This window comes from Athalia rosae, chromosome 3, assembly GCF_917208135.1.
Source record: "Athalia rosae chromosome 3, iyAthRosa1.1, whole genome shotgun sequence".
Classification (NCBI taxonomy): domain Eukaryota; kingdom Metazoa; phylum Arthropoda; class Insecta; order Hymenoptera; family Athaliidae; genus Athalia; species Athalia rosae.
This window is the reverse complement of record NC_064028.1, coordinates 10,718,973-10,744,543: the sequence shown is the minus strand read 5'-3', so window position 1 is coordinate 10,744,543 and position 25,571 is coordinate 10,718,973. Positions and strand designations below refer to the sequence as shown.

Below are 25,571 nucleotides of genomic sequence, written 5' to 3'. Positions count from 1 at the left end.
TTATATCGTCGAAGGGATCACACGCAGCAGGTTTCGAAGCGTCGTTATATTCGTAGTATACGTAGACACGTACTACCTACGTACATTATAATGTGATCATTATACACGTATACGTACCTATATACCCGCCGGTTTAGTCCAGCTGGGCATGATGGATATTATAGGTGTACTATATATATAATTACAAGCGGCTGACCAATTAATTTTCGGAAGTTTATAGCCGCCGCTTGCAATAATAACTCAAACTACTTATTCCGTATAGAAGGGTACGGGGCATCCTACGTCCGCCAGAAATAATTAGGTTCCGTTTCAAAATATTTTCTTCCTATCGTATCCGTCGGTCCATTTGTTTATTTAAACAGGTCGGATACTCCGGGAGTGTTAATAAATCAGCGAGAAATGTTGGAGCGAAAAAAAAAAACCCTGGAAAATGAAAAGAAAAAATTCAACAAAATACCGAGGGGCAAAAAGTGGTCGATTTTACTCGACGGACGCAGGTCGCGCAACGACAAAAGCAGAAGCGGCGGCTCTTGTTATTAAAATTATCGAGTTCGATCCAATAAGTAATAGTAGGCCACGTTAACTTGTTCCCGCGGGCGAAGCCCCCACTTTGTTTTTTCGGACGCTGGCTCAATTATCAGCGACTATCACACGCGACAACGCAACACGAAGACCCCAATGATACAACGTCGCTGCCGCTGCTGGAACTTTGCTTATAATTCGAATCGTCGAAGTTGAAAAGCTCGTGCCGGAAACGATATTTTTTACATAATATATTTAAGAGTCTCTTTCACGCCAAGTTATTCCGGAAATAGCGAAAATAAACAATGGTCGTCTAATGTTTTCATAAAAAAAAAATATATATATATATATACATATATATATATATATATATATGTATATACAGACACATGAAACCGCCATTGATCTTCGAGTTCTTCAAACAAAACAATAAACGTTTATTTATCCGGAGTCCAGACTCAAGATCTACGCGTCCGCAAGCTCTGCTATAGTAGTGCACCTACGTATAGAGTTTCGATGAAAAGCGGAGAAAAGTACTCATAGGAAAATAGAACTGTTCCATTCATTTTATTTCCCTTGCAGGTTTTATTTCTTCTCTTTTTTTCTGGATGTGCGACGAAAGGTTTCAAATCTATTTTTCAAATCGTAACATTTTCTCGAGTTATTTTTGGCGACCTTTCATCAACCGGTGTGGTTCGATGTGAGGGTGAATTTGGATTGAATAATGTGCGCTTAAAAGACATACTTTTCGTTCATGAAAATAATAATCACGTTTTCGAAAATTTGTTTCCCCATTTTTTGAAATGTAGGACGATCGATTCGATCACAATCTACTCGATGTTCATTGCTCACCCTATTCACTCGTCAACGAAGGGCTCAATTTATCAATACTCTCATGTATTTTTCCATGATACAACTCTATCAAAAAATCATGTTTTATTACTTTGTGATCGATGGATTATTTTATCGAGTGTTTCTCATTTCGACTCAGCGAATATAAACTACGAAATCTCCGGATTCGGACTTCTTCACCCTTCTTCTGTCGAATTGAAAATTTGAAAATCGTATCAAATTTTTGCTACCATCGGAGCACCTCATTCGATTTTCACACGAAACGGAAACGTGTCCAGGGGGACAGGGGTGTGTAAATTTCCAAAAACACATCGCCCAATTTTCGCCGGACCTCGAAATTACTCGTTTTCAAAAATCTTTCTCAACGCCGACGAAGATGAAACTCACCGATGACGTAGCTGTACCCGTCCAAAGTGAGCACGCATTTTCTCGTAGCCGAAGTCAACGGCGGTGCGCTGGACGGCAAGTTACTGATAATTTTCCTCGAGATCCTTCTGCTGGACGTACCCCCGCCGATGGCGGGCGGGATCGCGGATCCCGCGGAGTCACTGTTTCCACCACTACCACCACCACCACCACCACCACCACCGGGATCAGAGTGACACTTGTGCACGGGATCTTTATTTTGGCGTGACATAATATGCCTGTCACCTCCGGGTTGATTTTTTTCTCTTTTTCCTCCCGTTATTCTCACTTCCTCTCTACGATCAGGCTAGTAGTCCCGATCGAACGTCGATAGTATCGAGTGATAATACCATGGCGGACCTCGGTAAAAAGAGGTCCTACTTTCGCTGTCTCCCGTTGCTTCTCCCATTCTTTCTTTTTTTTCTCTTCTCTCTTCCCTTTTTCTAGATGTATTTTTTCTCTATTTCTTTGGCGTTAGTCCGTTTTGGAAATAATATTGCAGGCGTTTTTCGAGGGCTTCTCGGTCGACGTTCCTTCGGGATCGACTTTAATTTTCGGCTCGTAACTCGTCATACTTATCGAGGCTCTTTCCAAATTCCTGTAGTGCGATGAGTTATTTTTTTTGGAGTTCGTTAAACTGTTGTTGTTTTTTACTTCTTTTTTTTTTCGAATATTACAAATCGATCTCCGTTCGATTATGACGAGAATCGCAGTATGTCCCGCGAGTAGGACCTACGAGATGGATAATCCTTGATATACGTCAAAGCCAGGAAAGATCCCATCCTCTTGGTTAGTTATTTCATATACTCGTAGTATATAATGTACATACATTAGGTACATATACGAGCGATCCCTAACAAGCCACCTTCTTCTTTTCCTCTCTCGCGAGATCGTGGACGGGACGCGTATTTCTCTCCGCTGCAGAAGAGAGGGAAGGAGCAACAAAAAAAAAAGCGAAAAAAAAAAAGAAAGGAAAAACGAATTTATATATCCCCGATATAACGACCACTTTTATCCACTCCGTATGGAATATTAACCTTTATATGTACTTGTATACTTGTACACATAATATCCACGGCAAGTGTGCCCGAGGAAATCAGAGAGTTACGCAAACTCGAAATTATTTATAATTTCCGAACTCGCTTTTTTTCTTCTTCTTCTTTTTTTTTTTTTTTTTTTTCTTTTTATTCCGCTAAATTCACTTCGTCAGTATAAAAGCTTTGTAGAGAGTCGTGATCGTAAAGTACAAACAAATCGAGAGAAACAATGAGATTAAAAATACAGTTACTTGATACATCGGTGTAAACGATATCTTTTTTTTTTTTCTCAACGCAGTTGCGATTCTCTTCAAATCACGTCACATCGTAGCCCCGGCTCTGATGGGTTTTTTCTCATCGTTAATTCCTTCCGCATTTGATCGCGTCAAAAAAAAAAAAATGATCCAACGTTAAGCGCGCGGTGACGGGCGTGCAGGCGCGACGAAATCCCTTCGGACTAATTATTAATTTTATTCCTTTTGTCCGGCGAATTGAGTCGCAGCTTTCCGGGGGTGGGTAACGTTTGAGGGGTGCATCGCACGCTGTGGTCAATTCAGAAATTGATAATCAATATCCGTCGAAACAAACGACGGTGATGATATTCTTTTTCCTTTCAACGCCGACATATATGTATATAGGTCATTCGCGCACACGAACTGCAGTTTCTTGAACGAGAAAAATCTCCGGCAGGCGGTTCGCTTTATGCCGGGGGTCTCGAGAAAAGGGGAAATAGTTTTATATTCAAAGTCAACCTCGTTTGACGAAACTTCGCCGCTCACACTTTTCACATTTGCTTTTAAAGTTTCGTCAAATAGCAGAGTCCGTTGATGAAACTCGTGACGTTTCCAGCGGTAAATCTCATACCGCATATGAAATCAAGTCTCCGTTCCGTATCCTTTACATTTTTGCTGGATTCGAATTTATTCCATTTGATCACGTAGCCGAGGAGACGACTTAAGAAAAAAGAAGCGGAAAATGTACCTGCACTTATCTCGTCGCACGATTTGCTTGCCCTCGCATTAATCGAATTTTGTTTCAACTTTTTTTGCTCTCTCGGGTTTACGTTTTACATTTTGTCATTTCCTTTCGTCGAATTTTCGCCTCCCGAATCGGTGGGTGAATTTTTTTGCTTCAATTTCTTCGCATTTCTCGTACGAAAGGAATCATCGTTTCACCAAAATTCATCTCTCCTTTCCTCACATGGACGATGTGCATTCCGTGCGGCAGGATGGACGGACCATGGACGAATTTCTGCGGTTGATGGACACGCGCGGGAATCTCGACAACAACCCGGTGAAAAAAAAAAACAAGAAAAAAAACAAACAGAATATTCCGTCCGATATCCGTATCGCTGTTGGAAAATGAAAAAAAAAAGAAAAAACAACGTCCAAAAAAGTACAAACGATTGAAAACCACGAACAATTTTCAATCACGTCACGCGGCGGCAGTTGATTAAAATTCACATTTTCAATTGAATTTTCAACCCCGTTCTCCGATCGTATTTTTCACAGTCCGGTTGAAAATTTTAAACAAATTCTCTGTGGCGCTTGCACCGCGTGTGCGGTTACGGTGCGACCTGTTATCCTGTTACCCGCGTCCGCCGAATTAGGGTGCAGTTTTCGAGGTCATCGGTGCACTTTGGTGCACTTTGGTGCACTGCAGTATTTCCGAAGGTTCGCAGGTAAATTCGTATTTCGTACGTTCGCCCTCCGAGGTATCTTCAGCGACCATCGGCACCGGCGAGGAGCGAATGTGACGGAGACGAGAGACTCGGGGGTGGTTGAAAAAATTGGGGTCGTCGAACCGCGCGCGGATTCTCAAAAACGACCCTCGACCGACGCGAGTTTTAAACCGACGAAAGCACGCGGGTGGCGACGTGGTGCTGCTACCCGGACAACGGAGGCGGTACGACTGCTCCTGACTGTCAGTCTGACTAGAAACGACGACGCGACCGCGCTCTGAACTGCAACCCTTCCCCCCTTCCCCCCCCCCTCCCCCACGAAACAAAACCACCCCAAAAGGTCCCCCCCGCAGGCCCGCAAGTCCGCAGAAATAATAAGTGAAAAGCGAAACGAAGAAACGCGAGCGTTTTTTGTAGGCCAGGTGTCCGACCCGCGCGTAGACCTCGGTGGCACCTGGGTATAACTTTGGTCGCAGTTTTCGCCGATATCGCGTCTCCCTTTTGTTTTTGCCAAGTTCCATGTTTCGCTGCACCGCACCGGGGGTTTTCAGTTTCTCGCGAGAGCTGCGTTGCCCGCGGTAAAATTAATCGGGACACGTTTCTAGTTCCTTTTTCTTTCGGACGACGATGGAAAAAGAATCGAGCAACTCGTCCGATCGATTCCAATTTACATATACGTGTATAAAATTGCATTCGACGGACCTTATTAAAAGTAGATTAAAGGTTCGAGATCGCCCACAGGTGTTTTTAGTTGTTTTTTTTTTTTTTTCTCTTTTCTCTTTTCGCTTTTTGCTTTTTGCTTTTTGCTTTTTCATTTCGTTTTTTGCGTGGGTCGTTGAATTGTTACGCGTGTACAGGACACGTGAATCGGATACCCGTATCAGCATCGGCGCTGACGATGGAATAAGATGTGTAGTGGAACGATATTACAGTTATATCTATTTCTAGGTGGATACGTATACGTACCGGCCGCCTGTACGAATGTAATCCAAATGTAACGGCCTCGGAATAACTGTCTTCGATATTCGTATCGACGAATTAGTCGCAGAATTATGCCGCGCGGTTTATATAAAGGTTCGCTCCGTACCTATATCTACTTAGGAGTTACATACCCAGATTACAGGTACAACCTGTCTACGTGTATACGCTACAGTATTCCCAGCTACGTTTTTTACACATTACGGTTATTGCGTAACCGTTGAAACTTGATACACTCGAAAAGCGGGGGGACCAAAGACGACGAGCGTATAGATACTTACTTACATGTGGGTTGCGCGTACTCTGAAATGTCTCCGTGTCGTCGCGTATTTGGCGTTAAATACGATATACACGATCGAAGTGAATTACACCGTATTTCCGTAGTAATTTTTGGCGAAAAGATTCGGGTGTCGAATTGCGGCGGGCGATACGAGTTGCGGAATATCTATAAAAATTTTGCGCAATCGAAGATGGCGCTTTTTCCGCTATTCGGTTATGTGACACGATCATGTTTGCCGTACGTACAGGCTGCAAACGTATACATCACATAAATTATGTACCTACGTTATATGTAACTGTGTGCATGATATTCTAGTTTAGTTTGTTCTGTTTTAACGCCTCGCCTACTGGTAAAATATGACGTAAGGCTTCTGATCGATAATTAAGTTCCCCGCTGCAACAGCGGTTATATAGTTACTGACCCGTGTCCAGCTGCGGCTGATGCTTCTGGCGGTGTTATTATAAGTTTTGGTAGATATACGTACACTCCACCACACACACACTACCTATATCTTACCTATCCCATTGTTACGCCTACTTTTTATTTATACAATTTTCCCGAAGCCTGATTTTTTCTTCCCCGTCAAACCGGAAATTCATTCGATTAAAATTCACTTTTCAAACGCTTATCAAACGGAAAGTTATCCGATCTGCGATTTTCCAAATTTCATAGGAATATCAACTTCCAGAATAGAGTCGTCAGTTTTCTACGCGAATGCCAAAATTCGAGTTCGACACAAACTTGGGACACATTTATTTTAAATTATTAATCATGAAAAAAGTTTCTCCGGGAAAGGGGGAATAAAAAATTGTGAAAAATTACGGACACGCAGGTCGAGTGCACACACGGATTCGTGTTTCTTGTTCCGTTGTTATCGTTTTTCTTTTCTTTTATTTATTTATTTTTTTTTTTTGCACCGCTAAAAATGCGACCGAGCTCCGTACCGTATGAAACGAAGGTGTGTGAAAAAGTAAATCGGAGCAACGGCCGTAAATCACCTGAAACCCTGCATCAGCATAAACAGCTGCTGCAGTTTGTTTCCTAATATCCCTCGTAACATATTTCTCCTCGGGTCATGCACCGCGGATAAGTTTTTCACCGACTATCACGTGGCTCGAAAAACTTCAACGCAATTCTCGAGTGGTGCGCTCCCTCCATTCCTCCCGCCCCCCGAAATGCTGCGATCTCGGCTCGATCGTTTCTCCGAATTTTCGGAAACGAGCGATCGTCGCCGTCGCGTTTACCGCGATTTTCCAAGAAAGAAATGACAAACGTTAATTCGGCTCGTGTCGGAGATTAAACACCGGATCAGACAAAATTTGAGCAAAACCCGATTACGTAATCAGACTCGTCGTCGTTATCGCGATTACGTAACAGCTGAGGGTAGTTTTCTCCATGACTCGGTACAGGGGCGTTACAATCGCTCCGTTTCTCCATTCTCCTCCGTCAATGAATATCTCGATCCCGTTTCTGCTATGTTATAATCATCTCTGTAGTTATAGCGTCGTTGTTGTTATAATCATAGAGTAGACTCGACTGCTTTGATCATTCGAACGGAAAGGTAAATACGAAATTTACCTCGGCTGGAGTGAGACATCGAGTTCACCGCTGGAAGCACCCGGAGAAACACGAACGTCGATGGTAAAGGCGTATACGCTGTCTAAATGGTATACATACGTATACGCGTATATACATATGCACGGGTGGCATGGCTGGCGAACGTACCGCTCGGGGTATAAGTCATTCCAAACTTCGATAATCGGATATAGAAGGCTGCTTCGTTCCGCTTACCCATCAACGCGCTTCACCCGCGACAAATGAGACGAGAGAAGGGCGGGAAAAACCGACTCGTCCGAAATCGGCGAACAACTGCGGAACGAACATAGGGAGAGTCCCCGACCATACGACGGCGGAGTTCACCTCCTCCGGGGGGTTAACCACTGCCGACGGAACGTCGGCTGGGTAAACTTCGTGACGAACTTCTTACCAAAGTCACGAAGTCAACTCGCTTCGTTTGTTTTCGGCTCATTTCTGAATCGTTAGTCGGATGCGAGCGCGCTACATTTCCGTACTCGATCACCTCTCATTCGATCGTTGTCGACTGAATAATATTTGACATTCTGGCTTTCACGTTTTCGGGAAACGAGGTAAACGGCATAGTCAAAAGTTTTCACTTTTGCGCGTACGTCTTTCATTACGAGTTCCAGATTTAGTAGTTGGCGCTTGTCGATATCGCATATTGTCGCATGTTCGGACGACGGATTTTTATCCACTTACGTACGACGCGGGTAAAAAATTGAAGATCGACTCGGTGTCGAGTCACCAGGAGCCAGCGATACTCGCGACCGAATTGATATGACCTGCAGTTTCTGTCTGCCCCATAAAATTTTCGATCAGCGTTCGAGTTTTTCGAGTATTGCAATGGTGTTCTTTTTTTTTTCTAATTTTTTTTTTTCGATCGGTTCGTCGAAACAATATCTATTTCAACAAGCGGAATTGCGGTTGAACATATTTTCTCATTCGAGAGAGAAGAAAAAAAAAAGAGTAGAATCTACGGGGGAAAAAGTCAGCGAAAGCAACAGTTGGGATATAAAAATAAAAATGTTAAATCGTTGGTAGAGTTTGGACGCGATAGGCAAACTTTGGTGGCCACCGAACAGATATTATTCACCTACCTATACGCACGAATACCAACGTACATATTTGGAAATTTCGCGATGAAACGGTCAAATATTTATAGAGGATTTAAAATAGCGGTAGAATAAATAGCTTTGATGTAGCAACGAACACACGGACACCTGACTTACCTACCTATATATATATATAGGTATATATTCGAGCTTTCCAAACCCTTCCTCATTAACTACGTCATTTCAATCTTGACGAGTTATAACGCGCTACAAGTTCAGGCGTCGATATTTTTTTCCTCACCGATTTTGAGTACGTTTTATTTATACACATATTTATTTACGCGTATCGAAGATGGGTAAACTATCGTCGATACGTTTTACAGAACCCGGAGCGAAAAAATTTCACACCTCTTTTTTTACGATTCATCGTTTAGAAAAATTCCTCTTTCCTTCCTCCGTTATTTACCGCGCGCCTAATTTTTTTCCGAATACCTCCCGAGCCATAAAATATTCAAGTGTCACGAAGCAACCCCTATTTACAACACTACCTGAACAGCTACCGTTCAACCGACTCCAATTAGGTTTTCGCTAACCCTTTGAGTTGCCGACGATAAATATCTCACGTGTCGACCGATAATGGAGGTTCTAAGGTTTATACCGTTTTTCATTAAATGTGCAACCGAGAGAAAAAACTTTTATTCCGTGACGTAGCTAATTATTTTTCAAAAACTAACTTCTCTACAACGGTCTATAATACACGATACTTTTCCCATATATTATCGCGACATGGTTTCAAACTCCGCGGATGCGTTTTTTCTCACTTTTTTTTTTTTAGGAGACCTTATTTCGAATTAATTAACGCGGTGCGGAAAAAAATCCGAATTCAGCCGCTAAAAAATTCATCTGGATCATTTTTTACGCTAAGAGTTGGAAAAACTACAAGGGAAACTTGACCGATGGACGAACCATCGGGTGAGATATATCGACGTTACGGGGGCGGTGTAACGGGAAGACGTATAGTTATGGGATAATACTCGAAGCTCGTGCTAAGGGCTGGGAAGGATGGGAATGTTATTACGTGCGTACCTACTCGCGATACGCGCTCGCATCGGGTGTAACGTGTATACTGCGGACGTTCGCGAGCGAAGTGACGTGTGGCCGGGTATTGTTCATTTTTGGCGGTATCACAAGATAAATTATCGGGAAGAAAACTAACGAAGTTTGCCAGGAGACAACTCGCGGGTGATGATCGATGCGCCCGCGGGAGGTACATATGTACCAACGTTGTACACGTCGCTACATACGTCGTCTACGGTATTAGGTATTACCTACTCTCCAGAAGTTTCGTTTCGCCGCCTCGCGTCTGGCCTCTTATATACGACGACGTCGCCTCGCCTCGCCTACCGTCCTCGCCGATTTACGTACTCCGGTGTCTCGGTGTTATTATTCAGGAAACATCAGCCCCGTATCCAACCCTCGCAGGGCGTCGCAGGGCGTCGCGAGGCGTCGGGACAAGGCTGGTGGATTATGCTTTGCAGCTGGGCGAGCACGCGATACCTGGAAATTAATTATATACCATCCTCCAACTGACGAAGGCCGCCGGAGGTCTGAACCGCGCAAAAACTTTTTCAAAATAGAAACTCCCCCCCCCCCCCCCCCCCCTTTATACCTACGTGGGTACAAAATTCGACTCCCCACGTGTCGTCCGTTGAAAACCCCCTCGAGATTACAATTATAACGCGACGGCATCAAGAAACGAGGAAACAATCGTCGAGATTATCAAACGATTTGTTACGAAAAAAAAAAAAAATGATTTCCTTACCGGGATTAATTTTTCCAAATTAATCAATAACGGTTGAAATGAAATTTGTGATTATTGTGTAACGGTTAACGACGTACAGCTTGAGGTCTTTGCGTGTGAATAGGTATAGGTATATATACATATATATAGTTAATTTAGGTAAAGTAGATGTACTTAATTATTGAGAAACTTCAAGCAGGTTAATTAACTAACGAAATTTGTCAACCCACCGCATCCCTTGACGATCGGATCGTCCCTTTCAAGGTTTCGACATTTTTATACCGAAATTCTCCCTGTACTCTGCGGCTGTCGAATTTAACTTCGATATCGCAATTCCGACCACATCTATAGATGTACGTTGAATTTGGACGAAAAATATTCGGCATTTTTGGTAAAAAAAAAATTAAATAAAAAAGGACAAATTAATAAATATTATAATGACGATACGAGTGGGGTTATAAAAATTCTAATATGAGAAAAGTGCTGATCAGACCCATTGATACGTTTTTTACTCGTCGCGGTTACGTTGAAAAATAAAAAAAAAAAAACCAACAAATTTTCGTTCTTTTTTACGGTTAAATGGGACATTATACACGCGAGTAATTATCACGCTTGCAACTGCGGTAGCTTTTGCTTTCATAGCATGTCGTATTACATACGTATATAAAATTAAAATATTCATTAAAAAGGGGGAATTAGAAGACGGAGAGTGGAAAATGCAAAAAAAAAAAATAAATAAATAATAATAATAATAATTGAATAATAAAAGCTGGCGAGTTCTGGTACAATTTTCTCAAAATTAAGCCTCCCCGTCGGATTATGATTGTAATAACTGCTGCTTTAAAATTAAAACCGACCAAACTTCACGCCGAGTTTGTATCTACGTACCCTAGGTATACCTGCCGGTTATACATTGCGTGACGTGCATTAAACTATCGTGCTTGAAAAATGACAACAAAAAAACAACCAAAAAAAAAACAAAAAAAAATGGTAAAGTTTTATCAGTTCTTGCGATCAGAAAAAACGCATTCGCGTACGAAGTTCGTTAGAATGATTTAATTTTAATTATTTGTTCAACCCAGTTGCGAAAACAATCGAAACCCCGCGTATTCCGCGATAAATATAATTGACGGTTGACGGAATTTGAAAGAGAATTATCTTCTTCGATTTGATTGTAGATTGTCGTCATTATTATATAATACAGTACTTTACTCCTGGAGGTATAAGTAATATTTTATTCAACGCTTTGATCATAGCTTTGATATTTTTCTGAATTTATATACATCTGTATGTACGTAACGTATAATATACCCGCGAACCTGCGTATAATAATTTCCTTTACGTTTGTACAAAATCCTCTCAAAAAACAGCGCGAGATGTACAAATGTAGGTTCTATGAAATTAGAGATATGGCCGGTGAATTGGCGAGTATATATTTTTCAAGTGGTACATATGTATTTGTTCGCGCGATCTAAATAACGCGAATAAGTTTGAAAGGACAAGGGAAAAGCGACAAAATAAATATGTACGACGAAAATCTCGGATTCATCACCTTCGAAGATTGTTTTTATTTTCTTTTGATTTTTTCATCTCTGATCTATATTTATACATTGCGTTTCTTCGAACGATCTTTGGAAGTTGGTCGTAACTGAGGGAAAAAAAAAAAAAAAAACTTTTCTCCCGATGGCTTTCATCAAAGTGTCAGAAAGGTCTCGAATTAAAGCGAAGTAAATATAATTCTTTGAAAAAATTTCTCTGCCGTCTTCGGTCGAAGTTTTGTACAAATATTAACTCGATGGAGTTTTCACTAGGTCCCGAAAAGCGCGTTGAAACTTTATACAAGCACGAGTTTTAAAGTGGCGACGGTTAAAGGTGCGAGGTGACGAAAGTTGAGGAAAATTTCGGTAAAGTTACGAACTTCTTCACCCGACCCTTAACAACCGGAGGAATAACGACGCGCCCGTCTACAGGTACATGAGAATTCCTGATTCCGATATCCTTCGGTGGCGAATCTCTAGCTGATGACTTTTTTTCAGAAGTGCGTTAAAATTGTTCACCTGGATCCCCGCTTCGTGAATATGGAGGAGAAGAAGGAAGTCGCTTTGTATTCGAGTCGTTCGGTAACCATCGAAATTTCGTAATGGATTCCCCGTTAAAACAAGTCGACAAACAATCAGGTGCATTATACGGATCTCGTTCCCTCGAAACTCCGCGCATCTAATTTTGCTTCGGTTTTCGGTTTCCGGTTTCCTACTGTTCCTTTTTCTCCTTACTTCCTTCTTCTTCTCTCCAAATTCATTCGGAATTCAGAGAACGATGTATCAAATTTCTCCTACTAAAACGCAGAGTAAACACATTACTAAGGACCCCGTCTATTATTTCGTTATCCTGTTTACGCCCACCACCGTACAGTATCCTAATTCCCACTTGTTTTCCTTTTTATCTGATTGGCGGTGATTTTCTATCTCCGACAATTTTTAACGACGTGAAAAATGTTTTTTTTTTTTTTTCAATTCAATTTTTGTATTTATTTTGGGCCGAACTTGGGAATTATACGCGCACCCTGTATAACGCTGCGCGGTAATAAACAAGGCGTTTCATTTGTTTTCTTTTTTCATTTCGCCGATCGAACAGCGCAGTTTTCTGCCTTTACCCCCTGCGGCTAAAGCACAACGCCGTGAGAACGGTATCAGTACGTAAAGTCCGATATCTGGTACCACGTAAAAGCTGCAAAAGCTGCGAGCTTTTTACTACCAACAGCGGATCGAAACAAAACAGAATTCTGCCTTACTCCCTGAAAATTTCTAATCCGCCAATCGCGCGAATCGTGAGGGGCGAAATATTTCCCCGGGAATTTTATTAATGTTGATTGTGATCGAAAATGACAACGTCAGCTAAATGTAGGTACCTACGTGTATCGGAAATAATCAAAAACCCAATTACTGGAGATGATTGTCATGCGGGGAAATTTCGATCGTCCCTTTCCGTACCCGTTCGAGTTAGGAAATTACAAATTATCGCACAACGCGCCCCGATTATGACATGTGCCCAATAACAATCGCGGAAACACGTCGACGCGGATCCAGCTCCCGACTTTTCGATTTTCAAATTCTATCTTTTTCCCATCTCGTTCCAGCATTTTCAAGTTTTCGTTCAACGCCAGCGACAACACACGCTGGAAGTTTCGACCCCGCCGAACGATCGTCGAGGATCGTTCGAAGAATTTAAAAAATCGATTCGCCCGCCCTCCTTTCGGTCGGCGTCACTCATATAATCGGAGTAATTCATCGACCTGAAAGAAGATAAAATCTCGCGTCGGAAAAATTACTGCAATAATGAGCGAATGCCTCTTAGCCGAGTGGCGCGATCGATTCGTGCATTTCCTTTGGTTTTTTTTCTTTTTTTTAATGAACTCGCCTACAATGCGGATGTTATGCACCTATTCTTGGCAGGTATGTCTATTTATAACAAAGTCTATTTAGGATCGATACAAGTTTGGTATTGATTGAACATGAAGCTTGCACCGGAGCAAAGTCTTCTTGGGTTGAAAGTTGGCGGGTAGCCAATGTCGACTCATCGTAATAGGGTAGGTAGAGTGTAACGTGCAAAAGCCAACGCCAAAGCCAACTTTCGACTTGAAACCCAAACGAAAAACGTAAATGTCGTGTCTATTATGGTTGAAAAATATTTTTCTTCGCGAGCTACACCGCTGTAGGTATATATTATATTTTGTCTAGTCTACTACTCTCCACCCTCTCAATGCATGTATGTCGTGTGTACAAGACACAAACAACAGAAAAAAAAAAGCACACGTGAAAAAAGTATCTGTGAAAACTCGAATTCTATTCAACGTCGCATTCTATCTATTTATCTGTTCTTTTTTCAATTTCTTTTTTTCTTTTTTACATACTCGGCTCAATCCACTTCCGTATCTACATCTGAAGAAACGGCTATGCAGATTTTTTTTTTTTTTTACTTCATTTTATAACAAGTTCCAAATACCGAAGAATAAAAAACTTTATCTTTCTCTCAGTTGCTTGAATTCTTCTTTTTTTTTTTTGTTAATTTTCCTTTCATAAAACAAAGTTGGAGATTCGGATGAGCGATCAGCCGTGTTCCGTCGATGGAGATAAATTGGGGAATTGAATTTTTGGAAAGTTATAATATCGGGGTTCGATTAAGAGGCAATGGGCGATTTGTCCAATCTCGAACATGAATATAATGTATAATAGATCCCGCGGGAAGCGAGGCGCGGTAGACGGAAATAACGGAATAAGAGGAAATATGGAGAGCGAGAAACGGGGGAAGGAAGGAAGGAAGGAAGGAAAGCAGAAAGGAAGGAAGGAAGGAAGGAAGAGAATCGAGGCTTACGTGCCATTTCTGCCAGCCTCGAATTACAGATTTCCAGGGAAATCCTCGAAACGGATTTGCATAATCAAATGAAACTTCGGAGAGTAATGGTCATTGCGTTTTAACGTGAACTGTGCTTATAGCTCTAACGTTTACAACGTCCGCTCTATAATACCGTATAGTTATGGTTGTGCATTGTACCAGGTATTCCGTGTCGATAACCAAACGAGCTTCCATTACCCTCGCTCCACCTATTTTTTCAAACTCTTCCGTTCGTGAGGCTGAAAAAATTTTTCTTCCAACTCCGCTTCGATCAAATACGAAAAATCTCGAGGTTACATATGAACGAAAAGAAAGAATAATTGAAAATTCGACAAGACGAATTACGGCAACTTCTTAAGATTCTACTCGTATGCGCGTCATTATCCATTTTGAAATTGGTATGACTTTGTATATTTATGCAAATCAAGGGGGATACGGTTGGTATCGTGGATCACGTTCATCTCCAGGGTCACGTTCCGGATGAACCGAAGTTATGGAAGAGCAAAGTAAATAAAGAAGAGATCGCGATAACAAACATAATTATAGTTTGTTAACATTTCAAAGTTCCGTATACGTATATCGCACGTCACGTCTTACGTAGCCACGTAACATTACATTCGAATTTTCATTTAATTTCACTTTATTTCAATGCTTCATTTTTTCCCCCTCCCACTCGTCTTTCATCGCTCAAGCTTGCGGGGCATTTCCACATTCGATTTTCAACACCCCCCCCCTCCCCCCTCCCCGGCCCCTCGCGGCTCTTTCACCCCCTCAATTTTTGAACAGCTTTCAAGAATTTTTATAAGACGCCCGCAGTCTTCAAGTTCCATAATAACACACTCTCTGTTAAATTTACGTCAAGGGACACGATGTCAATTTCATTCCTGATGTACGTAAAAACGTTTAACGAATAAAATCGAGTTATGGATTCTCGAAAGCTAATCTCGACCGGCGAAAATACGCCTATAACGCGACCCGCGTAAATTCAGAGGACGGTGTGACATACGACGAGCGTAAAAAAAATGAAAAGGAGATAAATAATAACGATGAGAAATTAGTGATATCGGGAGAATTTCGATTCGCTGAAATTTAACGGCGGCGAGACTATTTTCGAACGTTGCCGATGACGTTCGTTGGAAGGAGAAATAGTTTCGATCGAATTTATTCAGGGCGATTATCAATAACGCGATGCACGTTAAATTTAAGGCTGATTGGAGTGGATGATATACTTGAGGTATAAACCGCGGTCGGTTGAACTGCAACGGAAATTTATACGGACGTTTAGCTAACTGCAACTGCAGTTACGGTAAACTGCCGCAGTTGCATTGCGGAATAATTATGCAGTTTGCGGCGTAACGCATTCCGCAGATTATCTTACGTTCCCGATGTCCCATTCCGGCGCATCTCTCGACTCCTATTTTTACTAAAAATTATATGTACATCGTTCGAATTTGATACCATATCCATACATTTGGCTAAAAAAAGAAGAACAAAAATACAACTACCGAGTCGACTGTAACTGAAATAATTTTGAAAATCTAGGTTTACCGAGTTCTCTTCGTTGGAAGAATGACGATATAAGGTCGTGCGATAGAAAGCGTGGGAAAAATTATACATTTCTTTGAACTTATTTTTCACAAATTACAGGAGCTCCGCAGCTGCGGTGTACAAATGGAGCTTTAATTTTACCTAAAGTAATATTAAGCTCGATCCTCTCAGCTGGCATATTTCACCCCCTAATTGTGCGGCTCCACGCTAATCAGAGATTTCAAATTATTTCAGCATCGCGCGTGTGTAATTTTTTTCAACACGCAATCGCTAGACAATTAAGAAATAGTCTTCGTATAGCGTGATAGCGATCGTCGATCCTGAAAATGGGAGAAAACTTGAAACAAAATGTGTCGTTTCTCGTTCGCGACGGGAAAATGCACCACCTAAACCCGAGGGCGGCGTAAGACAATTCCACCTTGGGGAACGTAAAGCCCTTTATGTGGTAGAAATTTAGGGCGAGGCACATGAATAAACAAACCTGACGTTGACATATAGTTGAGTAAGTCCGTAAGTAAGTAAGCGAGTAAGTGAGTAAGTAAGTAACTGTATCAAGGAACCGTGCGGTAAATGTGGCCGTTGAGGCTATCCTCTATGTGGTGGGAGGTAAATCACCTTAGGTTATTTTCTCGAGTTTCTATATGTACGTACGTCGTACCTATAAGGTATAGATTTTGGTCGCCGCGTTGTACGTGGGGCCTATTCAAACATCTCGAGTGATATTGGTACTTTGGTAGGTTGGCAAATTGAAATATTTTCGAGGTGATGTGTAGTTAACTAAGTTTCAAGTTTCAAGTTTCCAGTTACAAGTTATACGCAAAACGAGTGTTTAGTTTTACCGTATAAACTCGCGGATAGAATAATTTAGGTCTACCACACCCACGTGTATTAACACGTGTTTCCCAACCATTTTCTTGTTGGATTAAATTAATTAAATACGCGAAGAGTAAACCTCCAGACAATAACCTGCGTCTATATACCGCGATTAGTGGCAACATTTCGACCTTATTATCCCCACGAGAATTTTCAGCCTCCGACCCGCCGCCCCGTGTGAAAAAAAAAAAATTGTCACATGATAAAGTTTACGTCTCGCGAAATATCTTAATAATTTACTCGGCGATGAAAGAAGAAGCCAAGACAAAGAAAGGAAACTGAGTCGAAACGGGTAAAACAGAGGGGAACAAAAAAAAAAAAAATGAAAATGAAAAATTTGTCGAGATTGCGAGGAATGAATCAAAACGATAAACTAAATTATGTCGGCCTTATCTAGTGGTTCGCTGAAGCGCAATTGTGCCGCCGTAGAGAAAACCGGGAACTTCCTCAGGGGGGTTCGAGGGTGTAGGTTGGCGTTTGTTTTTTTCCCTTTCCTCTTTATCCCCGGACTAATTTAAACAACGCGGACGACAAGGCTCGCGAATAATTGGAGAGATTTTGGTGAAAAAGTGAGATCCACGCGTTAGCTTTGCTCCCTTTTTTTTTCCTCATTTTTATATAGGTATTTATTCTCTTTGTATTTTTTGTACTTTTTCTAATTTCTCCTCTCGAAATACTTTCCATTGTAGTCCTCGGGGGCTTTATTCAAAGGGTAGATTACAAGGGAAATTTTCCGAAGGGAAAACTCTGTGACAATGTTTTCTAAATTATTTCATACAATTAGTACAATAGGTATATAGAGATAACCTTTTATACGGGGTAGGCAAACTGTAGCTCGCACTTTCGCAATCGCGGTATAATAATTCAGGATTTCAAGGATTAAGAAACCTAACGAAGCATCCAACCAGAAAATTCGTTGTCCCAATTTTTAATCCACTTATCGATAGCCTTCGACTTCTCTTGCCGTTCAAAGATATTTGGAAATCACTTACTTCTGATTGCAGTAGTTTTTTTTTTTTCTTTCATTCGATCATTGGAATCGCTGGAATCACAATTGCAGTTCTTCGAAAAACTAAAATAAACTAATTAATGCAGGATAATTTGGCTGCTAACGCACATGATCCGATAAAGGGATATCCCCAAAAACGAGTGAATCGAATAAGTCGACCGTTGAATTTATTAAAAATTCAATACGCCTTGAAATCGTGACTACATTCATCCGACGGTTCGATCTCAATATCCCGTTAGGAACAAGAGAAGGAAATGAAAGTGAAATTCCTAAACGTGGAATGAAATTTTGTACGGAAGAGAACGCTCGTCGGACGCTGTAGTGTCGAATCGAAAGTGGGGGTAGCGGGGGAGGCCCGCGTATCTTAATAATTCGGCGAACTTTTGATGTTTGCAGATAAAATTAAGGGTAACGGCAGGGGGTGAAACGCGGGGGTGGTACGGTATCGGCGAATTCAGACGGAGCACTCCGAGCGCCTCAAAAATTCTAATTAAAGTACCTCACGTTTACACACTGTGTGTAAACGTATCTCTATACACCCGTGTATAAAAATCCACCGTTCGTCACGAACATTGAGTGAAAAATGTTTCTTTTTTTTTTTTTCTTTTTATTCATTCGTTTATCTTTTTTTCAATGACGTAGAGGTACGTCGTTGTACGTACACTGTACGGCGACGGTGAGGGAGAAAAATGAACAGCGTAAAAACAAGCCATTGTTTACTTATCTCAAAGAAATCCCCGGGGAGATCCTGCCTTGTTAAGGGTACCCCGAAATGTATCGCTCCAGGATCGATGAACGATTCGCATATAAATTTTCGACGTGTAAGCTGTACGGGCGGAGGTGAAGCACGATTTTAGTACGAACAAAATGAACTCCGTGTGCATCCGGCGCTGAAAGACGGAAGACCAGCCCTGCAGGGCGTCCGAGAATCGAGGGCATCTAACCACCCCGCATAACCGTTCCTCCTACGTATTTCGTTACTCTCCTTTATTTTTGTTGCTTTACAATTGGAAAGAATTAATGGGGTGTTCTCCGACGGTCGGAGATGACGGCGGTAATTTTCGAATGTGCGGAATGATAAAAAAAAAAAAAAGGAACGGCTGATTTCCCACGAGCGGGGCGAGATAACGGCGGTTGAAATACCCAGCGGGTAGGTACTACGTACGTGTGATAAATATTGTCGAATAAATATGAGGCGAAGGGTCACTTTGGAGAATTGATAATATGTAAGATCGTTTTAATTTATGCGAGTGAAAAAGAAGCGAAAGTGGAACGTGCTTTTCGTTTGTTTCACGCGATAGCTGTATGATAAATTGTCTGTTTCTTTGCGACCTCCTAACTGCGAGTACGGAAAATGGAAGGTTCGGTGATTCGCGGAGGAAGATCTCCCGGATAACCGAAGCGAGAGCGAATACCTTGGAGACAAGACGAACAACCGCAATTCTAATTCATTCCGACACGTGTACGTGCTAAAGATACGCCCCTAAAGTTCGTATAGTCACCGCAATAATCCTGCGGTACCGCGGTGGTACAACCATTCAACGGGAGCGGTTCATCCGGCAGCGAGAATAATGAGGTGGGAAATTTTATTACCGATTCGAAAAAACGGATAAGGAATAGTGAAACCCGCAGGCGTAATTAGAACTCCGCCGTTGCTATCTTGGAGAAAATTGTCCTCGCCAAAACTTCGCGATGTGCAAAAAAACTCACGTCAGGTAAAAAATCATCGAGAGACGACATGTTGGAATGTGAAAAGCCATCTCTCCTTTATTGTTTTTTTTTTTTTGGTTTTGCATGTGCTCGGAATACGTTACATCGAAAAGTGTTTCATACTCACCGTTCCAGTTGTCTTGTGTAAAATTTTCAAAAATCTAATATTTTCCCATACCTGCGAAACAAAAGAACATCATTTTTAGTACGAGTAGTGCAATTATGGCCTTGAAACTTATTATCTCAGAGAATTTGTTACGTTTTTTTTTTTTTGTTTTACCGTCCAACCGTATGACTTTTCTTATACGGTGACAGCTCATATCGTAAAATGCTCAATGTCTGGTATTATCTTTGTAATAGAATAATTAATGCAAAATTTCTATTTTCGGAACAATCGTATCTGTTTGTTTTTCAGTCAAACGAATCTTTATGCATAATTATCACGTGTAAATTATGGACATGGTGTAATTTATCTGAAACAGATATAATTCTTTCTTCTTTTTTATCTCTCTAATGAAAAGTTGGAAAGCTTTTAACATCCCTAGTCGTGTACGGAACCCGTATACCTATACGTGGTAAACCATTAGATACCTGCTATTATAACGAATAGAGGGGTAATCAAAGTCCGTTTTCATCCGGGGGACACTTAAAGCTACTCATAATTCTCCCGATCTTAAACGCTTTTGAATTATGACTGGGAAAGTAGGACTCGAATTGTCATGAATTCTGCTGAAATATACCGGGTGAACCCATTGAATCGTTCGTGAAGTTTGTGCTCTCCAAATTTTCAACCACCCCGCAGATCGCCTCGGTGAAGAAATGCTTTTTCTTTCGTCAAAGATTTTTGCACGGTGACGATGCCATTGGACAAGACAATCTCTTTAAACCGGAAATCTAAAAATTTCACATTTTTGATCGGACTTTACGAAAGAGTTAATTAATTTGACGTCGGACCCGAAATGGTATTTTTGCCCAATCAACCGACGTCCGCTTAGCATTAGTCGTCGTAATGTGAGACTTTGAGAAAAAAAAAAAAAAAAAAAACATTTTGCTAACGAGCGGAACCGTTGACGGGGAATATATGGGAATGCGAAATAAAAGAGTGCGAAAGTCGGTAGTATATGGTAGTATGTTAGTTTCTATTTTCTTTTTTTCTGTTTTAAATATTCTACAGAAAAGCGAAGTAACGCGCGGATGTTTGAATTATGCATGCGAAGCTTGGAGTCGCGCCATTACGAAATTTGTTCTTGTGCAGCATTTATATTTGCGAGGCAAACGTCCCCCCCCCTCCCCCCCCCTCCCTCACGCCCTCGCAGCCTCTTACCGCCTTTCGCCCCTTTTTCCCTCCGCTAATACTTGTCGCGCAGTATTCGGTGATGTAAGTTAATTATTCCAATGAGAATAACCCGAAATTGAGTTTAACTTCAAGCATGCTCGGTTTTTGAAGGATGAGGATGATGAATTCCGCGGAGCAGAATTCCGAAGACATTATTTATGGTGTGCAAAGGTAATAAAGACGTTGGGTGAGGTGATCGTATACATATATGATGATTTAACATTTTCAACGTAATTAAACAATTGACAAGTTTCGAAATATCTCAAGATTCTGTAACGATTAACCGCGCATGAAAATTATTTTGGAGGATGAGAAAAAAATATATATAAAATCAAGGTTCCGAGATTTTAATACTGTTTACCATTCACTTTATAATTATCTATCTCTTTCGGATGAATTATATGAAGTGATAAAAGTTTGCAAAAATCATTATCCCCTTAATGAATTTAGAATCCGAGTATTTTTAATTGAGTTCTAGTTTTTAACGTTTGAGCAAAGATCCATTATAAGTCTCTCGTAGGACCATAATTTTATTTCACTTCGTGCGGCCATTTTTCGAAGAGGAGATATAACATCGTTACGTCTATTGAGAACATAATTATTCATAACGTTATTGTTACCGTTATTCAGATTAGGTACTCTGGGTTTTCTTTGATTCGATAATAACGACGCAGGTACGCGACTCCTCATAGAGCTAGAAAAGAAAATTTTCATCCCCGTACAGATTTTTCCGTCGCCGGTTATTAAAGATAGGTGCATTGTCAAAATGCAAGACTTCCATCGTCGTATATTAAAAAGGAAGACATACTCGAGAATACGACATTCTTCTTATTCATACCCTTCCTCGGGGATATGTTGCAAAAAAAAAAAAAAAAAAAAAAAAAAAAAAGAGGGAGAAAAAGTAGAAGCACATAAGATACGAAAGAGGATACGCAATAATTTCCGATGACACGGTATCGGTAGGAGCACAACCGCAACTATTTAGTAATCTGACGATCGAACCCGAGCCAACTTCAACCCGATCTAACTTGAATAAAGTTTTTCCTTTGGCCCGTAGTTAACTTCGATCCAACCTAAAAAGGGCAATTTCGGTCCAGAGTAACGTTGAGTAACAGCCAAACCCGAATTCGAGATGATCCAACTTGATGCTGTCCCAGCTTCGTGACAAATGCCGGAAACAAAGAAGAAATGGACCCGCACTGCGGAGACTTTGACAACGTGTACAGCGTAGGTACAGCGTAGCGGCGTACGCCGGATCGTTTTGTACTCTCGAGAATTATTTATCTTCTTTGCGGGGATGTAATAAAGTGGTATAGATACCGTGAGGACGGAAGGGAGAAAAAAGTCAACTATTTCGAGTGGCTCGAATCCCCTGCATTTGTTTCACTGGCCACGCCTTATCCGTGTCCGTGTCCGTTTTCGCATTTATGTCCATCACCGCGAGCGATATAACGGCGTCGGTTCTTCGTGAAAAAAAAACGACGACGAAAAAAGAAATGAAGAACGTCTAGAGACTAAAAGATGATTTATATAGAATACATACAACCTCGGAACATGTATCGAACTTACTACCCTTGTTTTTCTCTATTCAAATCCGTCGGAAAAGTGATCGTTCGCCATATCCATGGAAAAAGTTTGTTCGAAACGAACCTGTTGAAAACGCGACTTTTGAAAGTGATTTTCAATCCGAATTTCGCTGTATCTCGTAGGTATATATGATAAATTTTGTTGAATTATAGAGATTGCGATGTGTTTCACATGAAAACCTATAGGTTACGAATTAAAGGGTCCGGTATTCCGATAGAGAGGACAAAAAAGGTACCTAAGTTGTTGCTTCTTTCTAATCCAGCATCTGCTAGCATAAGAGTATCTCGTATAGGGTATCGTAGCTGATACGACCATCAGCTGGTACACAGAAAATGAAATTTGGTACCGCTTCGTTATTGGATTTGAAAAGAGCGAAGGTCACACCGGTCCGGATTCTCCCTCGTAAATTTTGTAGAAACACTTGAACGGTCTTATGAAACGTGATTACATATCTTCGGAATCTCGAATCTCGGCTGTCCTATACGGGGTATAGGAAATCCCCGGCGCAAACCTTTCAACGACATCCCGTTATCATCTGATAACCCTCCTTTTCCTTCTTCTTCATCATCATCATCATCATCATCATCATCGTCGTCGTCGTCGTCGTCGTCGTCGTCGTCGTTGCGTCGCCATCTTTCTTTTGCCATCTTCTGAGGGTGGCCATCCGAAATGTGTCGGGTAGAACGTATAGCCGGTCACCGTTCGGCGGATCATGTGCGACGATAGGTCAAAATTCAGGCTCATATCCCGACGAGATTGGACCGATAGAGTTCAATAGGGCGAATATAAGGGTACTGCCATCCGAGAAGAATACCATGGATGATATGGCGCCCCTGCAGGTATAATATTCTCAGAGTTTTAGCCCAGAATTTATGAATACCCTCGTATATACCTATACCAACCCTGCAGTTTTTAGGGATTCCTTTCATTTTTTTTTTTTTTTTGCCTCCGTACACACGTATATACCTGTATATATATATTGGTATACGTGCATTCGTGCGATAAAATACACGCACATCTACTCTCTACGAGCTATCGCGACGCTCATCTTCAAACGACGTCGCAGCTCTACCTCCCTCTTCAACCTTCGAAGAAAGAAGAATGGAGAAATTTCTCCTCCCGTAACGGGTGGTGTAAAACGTCATCGGGTAACGCATCTGTCAGATTAGATTATCGGGGACGCATCGAATTACACATTTTTATCATCGCTCGCAACAAACTCATCGGCAACGTATATGTACAACAGCACGGCCCGATTGTCAAAAACTGTTGCCCGACAACCGACAACGTACAGTCAGATAGCTAAACGAATCGCCTAATGGTTGAATCGAATCCAATGCCCGTTGACATCTGATCGGCGGTGGCGGAAGATGTAAGCCGAAGTGTTCACGTGCAAAAAGATTGAAAGAAAAAAAACCGACGTTTCCCTCGATAGCGAATTTTGGATCGGATGTCGTTCGTTTCGGTAATCTTAACGAGTGTCAACGTTATTCGTTTCTTTGGGCGGTAGTACGGGGGGTACGACTTATACGAAACCATCATTCTACTTTATATACGTGTGGAAGTAAGACGAACGGCTTCGGATCTCTTCTCCGGAGAAATGATTTCTTTAACGACACCACCTCGACAACCCCGCATTTGTCAAACCGCCTCGCCTTTTACCGTTTCACCTCAACTTTTCTCTCGTTTATCTTATACGCATTTCTATGGTAATTTACGGATCTACGAGACTTCCGGAGCATCCGCGTTTCACCCTTTTTTTTTTTTATCCCTCCGTCGCAGAAATACATTATACTATTTTATTACCTTTTCTTTAGCGACGTTATTTCCCATTTCAATTCCGTCCCAATTAGACGATACGTGTTCGATTGTTGAAAAAAGGAGAGAAAAAAAAAATAGCAAAATCAATTCAAAGAAGAAACTGCGGTAGTGTTCTCGAATCACGGGGTGTAGTGATTGCTTCGTTCGGTGTCGGTTATAATTCTGATTTACTGCCTTGCGGTACTACGAGGGTTATGAGAAACGATCCCCGAGGAGTCAGCTACCCGAACGAAAGAGCGAAAAGAAAAAGGAATAAAAAAAAGAAAAAACACCCACATGTATACCGACCATATGCTATAGGACTGTGGAAGAAATAAAAGTTGGAGGAGTGGGGGGGGGGCGAATAGGGGGTGTGGAAAAAGGCGCGACAATCTTAACTTTAAGTAAAATCGAAACGGCATAGAAAACCGATGAGATATTTGATATATATGGGACATGTTACGCTATACATCATCGGCGCGACAAGCACGTTCGGGAAATAAGCTGTTCACGTTAGCGCGAATATCCCACGAGAATCGGCCCAGAGATTCTCAGTTCACTTTTTTATATCTTTTCAGTCTTCGGTCACGTATCCCACCACCGCCTACATACCGATACAGATATTATACGTAGGCGCACACGCGTACACGTATCCTTTTAAAAAACGAGGAACCAGATACAAATACATAGATTTATGTACGCCTAACATTTTGGTATACATATGTGTATTTTTACATGCATCGGGGGTACAGACACACGGCATATCGCGAATGGGGACTTGGCCGCACGAACACGTGGATGGATTGGAGAAGAATAACCGAAACAACCTCTGGGAAATTGTGAGCAATCGCTGCAAAAAAGTGAAAACGAAAAATCCGGTATGGGTATTTCTTTCTTTTCAAAGAAAAAAAGGAAAAAAAAAAACCAAAACAAAACAGCAGCTGGTGTCGTAGAAAATGAGCGGAGGAAAAATCTGAAGTCGGTATAAATTGGTTGAGAAATAATGAAAATCTCCGGAAGTGGCTGGTGAGCCTCACCGTAATGAATACGAATGGACGGTACTTTTCTGGCAAAAGGAGGTAGAAAAAAAAGACGAAAATGGGAGGAGGCGGAAAAGAAGAAGAAACCGG

The 25,571-nt window shown here is 41.4% G+C and overlaps 1 protein-coding gene across 12 annotated transcripts in view; it reads right to left on the bottom strand.

Annotated features, from left to right (window-relative positions):
- Window positions 1-25,571, bottom strand: part of LOC105690049 (dual specificity calcium/calmodulin-dependent 3',5'-cyclic nucleotide phosphodiesterase 1) — a 130,156-nt gene that overhangs the window by 56,511 nt on the left and 48,074 nt on the right. For 5 of the 12 annotated variants that reach the window (XM_048653031.1, XM_048653032.1, XM_048653038.1 and 2 more), the window contains exon 1: window positions 1,762-4,723. The exons of the other annotated variants lie outside the window; for them this stretch is intronic. In XM_048653031.1, the coding sequence (XP_048508988.1) occupies window positions 1,762-2,011 (250 nt within the window). In that variant the 5' untranslated portion in view covers window positions 2,012-4,723. Of the gene's footprint in view, window positions 1-1,761; window positions 4,724-25,571 lie in introns of those variants that run through there. 12 annotated transcript variants of the gene reach the window in all.